Source organism: Phoenix dactylifera, chromosome 13, assembly GCF_009389715.1.
Source record: "Phoenix dactylifera cultivar Barhee BC4 chromosome 13, palm_55x_up_171113_PBpolish2nd_filt_p, whole genome shotgun sequence".
Taxonomy (NCBI): Eukaryota; Viridiplantae; Streptophyta; class Magnoliopsida; order Arecales; family Arecaceae; genus Phoenix; species Phoenix dactylifera.
The window spans coordinates 3,902,425-3,913,175 of NC_052404.1; the positions used below are offsets into that span (position 1 = coordinate 3,902,425).

General features: G+C 41.3%; 1 protein-coding gene across 1 annotated transcript; it reads left to right on the forward strand.

Annotated features, from left to right (window-relative positions):
* The first annotated feature begins 3,557 nt into the window (after positions 1-3,557).
* Positions 3,558-8,994, forward strand: LOC103701723 (phosphatidylinositol 4-phosphate 5-kinase 6-like). The gene is made up of 8 exons (XM_026802426.2): positions 3,558-4,971; positions 6,130-6,294; positions 6,387-6,552; positions 6,647-6,763; positions 6,869-7,062; positions 7,186-7,292; positions 7,385-7,469; positions 8,148-8,994. Exons 1-8 carry the CDS (start codon positions 3,686-3,688, stop codon positions 8,434-8,436), a joined length of 2,409 nt encoding a protein of 802 aa, XP_026658227.2. The 5' UTR covers positions 3,558-3,685; the 3' UTR covers positions 8,437-8,994.
* The last annotated feature ends 1,757 nt before the right edge of the window (positions 8,995-10,751 follow it).

A 10,751-nucleotide genomic window follows, 5' to 3' on the forward strand; every position in this document is an offset into this window, starting at 1 on the left:
ACCCAAAATAGTTTACAGAAAGGTATTATTTGAGTTTTATGATTCTGTATAAGTATCCAATATCTATTAAGCAAATAATCGATATGAAACTAAATACACGTCCGCATGAGTCCACACAGTAAGTATTATTTTTTTAATATATGGTGACTAAAACGTGGGGTGTGGATCACGGAAGTAGTATGAGTGGGAAGTAGGGAAGGTAGCGAGAGCCACTTTTCTCTCATGATGTGGATTAAAAAAGGAATTGGAAGCATCCAGCACGAGACCTTGGCTCGACTCAATTCTATTAGAAGTAGTTTTTAATTATAAGGTGGAAAGGTTCAATGATCATGTCCCCTCGCAGGTTCTCCATGACCCTTATCTCGAGTTGAGCGGTGCCCAGTGACGAGGTGCCATAGTTTAGAAGTCTTGGTCCACCAGTTTTTTTTTTTTTTGACCGTCACTCCGTGACACTAAGCATTACCATAAGAGCTTTCAGATAATGATGTTTAGCCATTTAGCCCGGCTGATTCACGGCGATGCCAATTTACCAACATCTTTTTTTTTTTCACTGTACTTATGATTTTAATGAAGGATTCTGCGTATCTTTCTTTTCCTAAAAACAAGTTTATGGTATGCTCTTCAACTTCATACACCTATATATATATATATATATATATATATATATATATATATATATATATATATATATATATATATATATATATATATATATATATATATATATATATATATATATATATTGGTACATGGGCGTCGCACACACAACGGATGTGAGTACAGCCCATAAAGCCAGAAAGAAAGAGGAAATACATAAAAGACGATAGGGAAGTGTAAGTATCCCAAATAAAATCTTTAAAGTGGTAAGTCGCGAAGGATGCTATCTAGTTTGCTGCACTGATTGCCTTTTTGAAGACATGAGTAGTCTGATGAGAGGCGCACTCCCTCAAAAACCTGCAGATATCATGTATCAGCCACGACCTGCCGGCCGCACGGCTGGACTCTTAGATTCACTTGATCGTCGTGGTTGAGTTCCCCTCTAGAATAATGTGATCAACAACCAGTACTCTCCTTGTGTAGGAAACACCCTTCCACGTAGCTCTGACCTCGGCCCCGACCACAAACTGATAGAAAATTTGTTGGCCCCCTGCCATAACAAATCTGGCCTCTCGGTCTTTGATTGCAAATCTGGGTCCACCCTAATTAGAAGATGGGAGCTCCCAGAAAATGAGCCTAGTCCTGGACGCTATAAGAACGAAATGAGAGCCTCAAATTTTCTTAGTCAATTCAAAAGACGACGACGCGGTAACACCAAGGATCTCCGCAATGCTCTGTCCACCATCTGCTTCGGATGTTCATTTTTATCCTCAAATATTCGGACATTTCTACCTAGTCAGTAATAACAAGCCACATAGCTGCTCTAATCTCCTCCTCCATATTGTCCGGGCCCCTCGAGGCAGTAACTCCAAGCGAAGGTGGATCGACTAACGAGTATGGAAAATGACGTGGAAGAGTCGGGAGGATATAGGGAGATATTGAGCAACCCAAAGTCCGAGGCGGAGACCGACTTCTTTTTGGCGCATAACTGGAATGCTGCTGATGACTAGCAATCTAGGACCATCATGAATATTTTTCGAAGACCAACAAGGGAAATAGGTAAATAAATCCAAACTTTGTATATTGATGTCTATTTATTCGAATGAGACAGTAGCTAGTAGATAATGGAGCAGCTGTCAACATTACGACGGCTTCGGTCAGAAGAAGCTCGACAAGAGTGAAGAAGATTTGTTAGCAGGAGACACATACAAGCCTAAAGATATAACACCGGTTCATCTTTAGATGGGAATTCGAGTTTCAATAAATGCTTTCTTTGCAGTGTTTTAACTTAGCACCAGCCTAGCAAATGGAACCATGACTCAGCCTCCTTAAATAAATGATGGTACATTTCCGTATCTCCAACATAATGCAAACTTTGGAGCCCTATCACCCTCCTTAGCCTGCTTCACTCCTGTATAGACAGTAAAGATGCTCCCTCTTTAATTAATACAATAACTCTCAACGTTCCCGCTAATAAGTCTTACTCCCTTTCCCCTAAAAATATAAATATATTCTATTAAATGAGATCAAAGCCATCCATCTTCGTCTAACTTTGCATTTTTCTGCAATAGAAGTATTTTCTCCATTTAAAAAAAATTTTGGAGGATCAAAAAGTATTTTCTGCCTCTTCAAAAATATTTTTAGATAAAATAGAATTATTTGATAAAAATTTCGAAAAATTATTTTAGCTTTTTTAGAAAGTTTAAAACAGGTTTTTGAAAAAAAAGCTACATTTTGGAGCTTGTTCGAAAAAAACACTTTTTGGCCCAATCGAGAAGCCGTTTTTTGATCAAAATACCCCACAAATTACATTTATTTTATTTTTTTTGCATAAATACCCTCATAAATATCAAATTTTACATGAATACCCTTACAAAATTGATGTTTGCATTAATACTCTCGTAAAACACTTGTTTTGTTATTCTATTCTTTTTATATCCTCGTTTTTGCATTAACGGTTTCAGATCAAAATGACTAAAAAATATTTTTAATGGGCAGATGTCAAAAAAAAATATTTATAAAACGATCGCAAGAGGATAAAAAAATAATTTCAAACTTTTATTTTATTTTTAATTAAAATAAATATAATTTTTATTAACGGCCTTAGAAGAACCGTTATATTAGAGACATTTGTGGAAAACAGTATTTATAAAGATACAGAAATAAATATAAATTTTTAAAAATTATTTATACAAATTTAAATTTTAAAAAAATATTTATGCAAAAAAATACTTTTTTAAGGCAAAATCCCCGTCCTTTCTGTTTTTTGATCCATCCATCTGTTATCAGTCAGAGATGAACATTCAACGCATTTTGGGTACTTAGAACCGGTCAAACCACACCCACCTCCCAAGACAGCTCACAAAAAAGAGAGAGAGAGAGAGGGAGAGAAAAAAAAAAAAAAGGAAACACGCGCGCGAAAGCACCGAGGCCTGCTCCTGGTAAAAGGGGAGAATGCGATTCATCAGGTGACGACCTTCTCTTCATTTACAACTCGTCACGCCTTCAAAATATCTCTGTAAATGTAAACCTAAAAAGGCCCGACAAAAAAATAAATAAGTTACAAAAGAACCAATATATATTTGTTTTTATCTATGTCTCCTGCCTCGCTTGTGGAGCTTTTATGTGAATAGATATAAATGCATTACAGCTACAAGTCTAGGACCCAAGAAAGTAGGGCAGGCTTCCAATTTCCTCCTTCCAAATGTTGGGGATGATAGGTAACGTAGGAGGAGGAATCGGAAGCTGATAGAGAGAGAGGGAAATTAAATAATAGGAAGAAAGAAAACAATATGGAAAAATGAAAAAAAAAAAAATTGCTCACCTCGCCGAAAAAGGGAATAAAAACAAGAGAGAAAGACGCACAAAAAAGGAACAAAGCCAGCCCTCGTTCCAATACAACTCTTTTGGCTTTATTTCTCCACCTCCTTTCCTCTCCCCCCCCCCCCCCCGCCCCCCCCCTCCCTCCTCCCATGCTCCCATTTCCTTCGTCCCCATTTCTCCGGAGAAGGAGAGAAGAGAGGGAAAGAGTTCTAAGAGTCAGAGAGTGGATTTACGGAGAGAGAGAGATGGAGCGATTATAGGGAGAATGTTCAAAGAGCAACTCCGCGCGAAGGCGTGGGAGTCGACGGTGCGGAAGGCGCAGCGGCAGCACCAGTCCGGGCGGCGCCTGGGGTGCATCTTCGCGCCGATGTCCGTTGCCCCCGCCTCCGACGAGGACGCCAAGGACGACGATGCCCTGCCGTCGGAGGAGCCCTATCACGTTGAGTGCCTTTTACCCAACGGCGACTTCTATACCGGCCAGTGGTCCGGCGGCCTCCCTGAGGGCACCGGAAAATACCTCTGGACCGACGGCTGCATGTACGAGGGCGAGTGGAGCCGCGGCAGAACCGCCGGGAAAGGAAAATTCTCCTGGCCCTCCGGCGCCACGTACGAAGGCGGGTTCAAGGCAGGCTTCATGGACGGCCTCGGCACCTACACCGGTTCCTCCGGCGACACCTACCGCGGTGCCTGGTCCATGAACCTCAAGCACGGCTACGGTAAGAAGTCCTACGGTAACGGCGACTACTACGACGGCGAGTGGCGCTCCGGCGTCCAGGACGGCCATGGACGCTATATCTGGCGCAGCGGCACCGAGTACGCTGGCCAGTGGCGCGCTGGCCTCCTCCACGGCAAAGGCTCCCTCGTCTTTGCCAATGGGAATAGGTACGACGGCGGGTGGGAGGACGGCGTCCCCAGGGGCAACGGCAGGTTCCGCTGGGCCGACGGCAGCCTCTACGTTGGCGTCTGGAGCAAGGACGACGCCGAGAAGAAGGGGGTATACTACCCGTCGGCGGCGGCGACGTCGCCCACCGCGCGGGACCCGCGGGAGGCCTTGGCCGCCGAGCTGCCGGGGTGCGAGATTTGCCCCGGCGAGACCGTTTTGATTCCCCCGTCCCAGAAGACCGTCAGCTGGTCCGGCCTCGAGCAGGTCAGCTCGAAGCCCCCGCTCCGCCCCCGGCTGAGGGCCTCCGTCGATGCCAAAGGCGGCGCCGGCGCCCCGGCGCCGAGGCGGCCCAGTGGGCGGACCAAGCCCATCATTGGGCTGAACAGCAACGGCGAAGGGAAGAGTGGGTTCGAGAAGATTTGCATCTGGGAGTCTGATGGGGACGTTACCTGCGACATTGTGGATGGGAGCTCGGTCGTGGGTGGCGGAGGGACGGAGGTGGCGGATGATGTGATGGTGGGGTGGCGATCGGTGGACGTGGACTCGAGGGTGTTCAGGACCCCGCCGCAGGTCCGATGGCTGCCGAAGACACCAAGGAAGCAAGGGGAGACCATCTCGAAGGGGCACAAGAATTATGAGCTCATGCTCAATCTCCAGCTTGGGATCAGGTAACAATTCCTCCTCGGCTAGGGTTAGTTTGTTGCTTTGACTGCATTGCTATTGAAAGGAGGAAGCAGTGGGAAGGTCGATAGACGGTACTGTGAAATGCTGAGAGTGAGAATTGTAGTCATACAGATTATTGACTCTCTGATGCAATTTTGTTTTGCTGCCAAACATTCAAATCCTTGTTGCTCTAATTCGGAATCTAATCTACCATTCTATTGGAATTTTGTTTTAAGATTTTAATGCTGATTTCCAAATTTAAGTTTATGTGGGGAAATAAGTGCTGTAGTGACAAAGAGAGATAGAGTGAAAAGAGAGAAGATGAACAACTTGTTTGCCAAACTAATGATTTCTATTTCCCCTGCATATCTCTGTGCGAGGAAGCTCTTGTTCCATAGAAGAAGAGAAACCTGATTGTTTTTTTTCAAAAAAAAAAAAGAATGAATGAAAATCTATGTGATTAGTTCTTCCATGATTGCACAGAGCTACGGTTCTCAGTGTTGAAGGGATTACTTCATTCCGGGCTTTAAGATTCTTAAATGGGTTCTTTCCCCTGGATTGATTTTCGAACATGACATCTAGTTCCTTGTTGACTTCTTATTTGAAGTAGTGTAGGGTTATGGTTTTCCCTATTCTCAGAAGCAAGCAATTCAAAAAGAAGAGATTAATTAGTTTTGGTTCTGTGTCTAGGATGAGTTGCCATGGAATGCATTCTTGTGCCGTTATGCCTGGCTTCATTTTAATTATGCATAAGGATCGCACAATATAACAGCTATTGTTGATATAAACGTTTTCTTAATGCGTCTTCCTTATTTTCACAATAACTGCAGGCTGATGTTGTTAATATTAATTTTTCTGTCTTGGTAATATAAAGAGGAAACTATTCTGTCTCAAGTAGCTTCCTCTATTTAATTTGCATTAAAATTTTCAACTTTGATCATCTTAAGACGAAATAGAACGCACATTTTTCTGTATGACATGTTCTTGGAGTCTGTGAAGAATGCTTGGCACTTTTGTTAAATCATAAGATGTCATTTATTAATTTTTACGAAAAGACTTAGTTTCATGGCCATTTGTCAAATGATTTTCCAATGTGATTTATATTTTTATCTTATTGTAGCTCAATAATAACCATCAACTCATTTCTTGGTTTGGTGCCGCAGGCATGCTGTAGGAAAACAAAATATGGCTTCACTTGATCTGAAAGCATCAGCCTTTGACCCAAAAAAAAAGGTATGGACAAAGTTTCCCCCTCAAGGATCAAAACGCACACCTCCGCACCAATCTTGTGATTTCAGATGGAAGGATTACTGCCCATTGGTTTTCAGGTTGGTCAAGAAACAGGTCTCTTCACCTTGTATATGTTATTCCTAATTGTATTCAGGATTGCTGATACATCACATTTGAAATGAATGTCCAGGACACTCCGTAAGCTGTTCCAGGTCGATGCAGCTGATTATATGATCTCTATTTGTGGAAATGATGCCCTTCGAGAACTCTCGTCTCCCGGAAAGAGCGGAAGCTTCTTTTACCTGACCAATGATGACCGCTACATGATAAAGACAGTGAAGAAATCTGAAGTTAAAGTGAGTTCTCAGGTTCTCTCTCAATGCATTTTTCCAAATTGAAACAAGACTACCGTTTCCTCATTTGACCTTCTAATCAATAATCACTGCACAGGTGCTTCTAAGGATGCTTCCAGCCTATTATAACCATGTCCGTAAATTTGAGAATACTTTGGTCACCAAGTTTTTCGGTCTGCACTGTGTCAAGTTAACTGGAGCTACCCAAAGGAAGGTCAGGATAGGGCGTGAGACTTGTGCCTGTAGATGTATAGTTATTATTCCTAACCATTGTATTTGCCTTAATGATATTGAACCTGTTTGTTTTCTTTTGTTGTAGGTCCGCTTTGTTATAATGGGAAATCTCTTCTGTACTGAGTTTGCCGTTCATAGGCGGTTTGACCTAAAAGGGTCTTCCCATGGTCGTGCAACCACTAAGCCAGAGTCGGAGATCGACGAATGCACTACTTTAAAGGACCTCGATCTTAATTTTATATTTCGATTGCAAGGACCATGCTTCCAAGAATTTCAAAGGTAACTTAAAGTTTGATTTGCTGTTGCACTCCGTTCTTACAAAACATATTTGACCTATCCAGGATCCTGGATCCTGTGAATTCCCCGAAGTTAATTTAGTGGTTATACATATGCTTTTTGCAGGCAAATAGAGAAGGACTGTGAATTTCTTGAGGCGGAGAGGATCATGGATTACAGTCTCTTGGTGGGCATCCATTTTAGGGGCCCCAAAGAGATGCCTCTGTCTGAAGGTTGTTCAAAAAGCCCAGAAAGTTAACACTAGCAATTTTCTTTAAGTTTTCCTCATTATGCAGCTGATAAATTCCATGTCTTTTGTTCAAAGGTAATGGTGGTGCTAATAGCAGAAAAGAAGCTACATCTCACCTTTCAAGAGCAGATATGGATCAATTTCTCTATGATTCGGCAAGGTATCATTCAGAAACATGGCTATTTTCTTTATTAGTTTTTTTTTCCTACTCAGTTATTCCAATTGGAAATTATCAAACATTTATATGGTAAAATATATCAATATCCACAGATATATTACAAGATCACAGGAAAGCATTATGTGTTTAACTTTTTTCATGGCTACAAAGCTAGTGCTATGTGGATACAAGCAAATGAATGGCGTCTTTTTGGTGACAAAATGAAATTTGCTGAGTGTCAAATGTTCTACATTGTTCATAACACTAGCTGACTGACATAACTTATCTACACCTGAATTAACTGGCCTGCACTCTTTCCATGCTTCGCTACAGCAATAAATGTATATAATTTGGCTAGGCTATTGTATTGGATGGTAGCATCCAACTTTTTCCTCTTGAAGATGATTAATATCACCATTTTGGTTATATCTTGTTCTTTAGATTGTTACCTTAACTTTTTCTGTCGAAGATTATGTTAAGGAAATCTAATTTTAAACAATATAATATGTCAGATCAATCAGATGTTGTCCACCACGTGATATTTTATAATTTCTCTAATATCATATCTTGATTCAGGTCCTTCTTATTATGGCATATAAATCTTGCATCTGCTATCTAGATTCCTGAACAAACTGATCTATTGGCCTTATTTTTCACATTCCAATCACATGCTTGTTGTAGGTTGGCTGTGAGCAGGCCAGGAGTGAACATGCCAGCTAGGGCTGAACTGACAGTTCGAAAGAATGACTGTGAACCCCAGCTGATTGGAGAACCCACAGGGCAGTTTTATGATGTAGTCTTGATCTTCGGCATCATTGACATACTCCAAGACTATGATATCAGCAAGAAACTTGAGCATGCATACAAGTCTATTCATTACGACCCGACTTCAATATCAGCTGTTGATCCAAAACAGTATGCAAAGCGCTTCCGTGATTTCATATTCAGAGCTTTTACAGAAGACACCTAGAGCTTCTTAGCAGGAAGTGCCACCATCAATACCACAAACTTCAGAACAACCCCATGGAAGCTGGTCAAGCTGAACCCGAGGCGCATGACTTCTGGGCATGTGTATACTATTTCAGTGACAACATTCAGAAAGATCCAGTGCTTCAGGAGTCATGGAAGCCGCTTGAGATTGGCTCGTGGCTTGGGAGGAGTTGCATGTCTGTTAAACCAGCATGGCTCTCTCCCTACGTAAATACAAACAGAGATGTATGCATTCCCTACATATTTGTCACTACAGGTAATTCTTAAGTGTTTATTGAAGGTATAGATAGAAATTGTAACGAGGAGAGAGCACAAGCCAATTAGGAACTGTAAATGATTTTACCTGAGGTAACATGTATCAGATATCATTCTTTTCTGTAATCAGTTTTGTTTTTTACAGAAACACTAGAGGAATTTCTAGGATTTTCAATATACTTGTACAGGAGGACTCAAATTGAAACGACTTTGTGTCACATAACTTATAATCTGCACTCATGAGATAATACAAAATCCTGACGTCGATGGCAGGGTTCTTAAATATCAATGTCAGAATGTTGTACTCAAGTGTTTATTTCGCTTATAATGTTAAACTTAGGATGCCGTATAAGAGATGTTATTGGATGATTCCACTTTTGACTTGGGTGGGGTCTTCTAACCATTTCATGATGCTACTAGCTAGTAGTTGGCGGATGGCAAATTTGTGATGGGGACACTTTTGCGGAGATAAGATAGTGGGCTGGTGCCTTGCACTTGGCGTTGGAGACTTTTTCTACAATGAAATAGACATGGGAAGCAGGAAAAAATTTGTCAGTTGTGTAGAACCCGCCGGATATGGACCAATGAACAACATAATATGTGATTTAATCTTTGCATCGGTTCAGAACCTTAGAGTGCCGAGTGCTTGGCATTGGGCAACCACTTAGTGCGTCAATGAAGCTCTCATGGTTATGGATCCATCTGCAGGAATTAGAAAACAAATTATTTAATTATTGAACAGAAAGATTTGTCGAAGAATTCCATAATATAGTCCTAGTATGATTGGCTACATAAAACACTATTTCATCAGTTGCACTATTAACTTTACAATATATATGTGAAGCCTCAGTAGAGAGTAATGCATGCATCAATCAGCATGCGATGGATCTAAAAGCCATCTGATGGCTATCAAGAAGTCTCTCTCTAAACAAATAGCGAAGTCTCCTTCTAAACAAATATTGGAAGTCCCAATATCTGCATTGCGGAAATCAACCCCTCTTTGATGTTACCCAACTATAAATTTGGCTCATTCTAGCTTGTGGTTGATTAATTCCTGTATCGGTGACAGGGACATCATCTCTTCTTGAGGAATCTATTGTTCATAGTGGCCTACAGATAATTCCTAAGCCTGCACTCCCTCAGGATGATCCCCAATCTTGTTAAGAAAGCCTGGAAAATCCTTACTATATTGTAAACCAAAATCTCGAACATACATTCAACAGATTGCGACATTAAACTGTCTCTGACTTCTTTGTTGTACTTCTGTTAATATAAGTTTATTGCTAAATAACATTGTAACAACCCAGGACCTCACCCAAAATGGCTAGCCGGAAGGTATTATTTGGGTTCCTTGATCCTATATAGGTACCCAAGATCTACCCAGCGAATAATCAATGTGGGACTAAATACATGCCTGCACAGGTCTTCACATACTCCTCCTGTTCAAGCCCTGACGTCCTCGTCAGGCTAAGGGGTCAAATACATTCAAAATCTAAGCACAAACACCACGATCGGCTCATGGTCAGCCCCAATGGATCCATGCTGCAGTGTTCTCTAGTCCACATAGGTTATGAGCTGGGTCCGCTCTGATACTATTTGTAACAATCCAGGACCTCACCCAAAATAGCTAGCCGGAAGGTATTATTTGGGTTCCTTGATCCTGTATAAGTATCCAAGATCTATCAAGCGAATAACTGATATGGGACTAAACACATGCCTGTACAGGTCCCCACAAACATCACCTTGGTTAAGTTATTTCCTCCATGGGTCTCCGGTATCAGATGCAAAAAAATAATAGAGTTGAAAAAAAATTCTTAATCAGAAGGGGAATCACAATTATCCAAGTTTTTCTATGATGTGCATGGCACATGACTGCTTTTTCATCTTTCTTCTTTGAAAACTTCAATAAAAAACGAGTATTTCTCCATTTTTTTATTTACTATACTTTCCTCCCTCCAATCTCTAGTGCGAGTACAAGAAACCTAGGATCAAGTTGGGATTAAATGGATTTAAGGCAACTATGCAAATTATTTAGCCAAA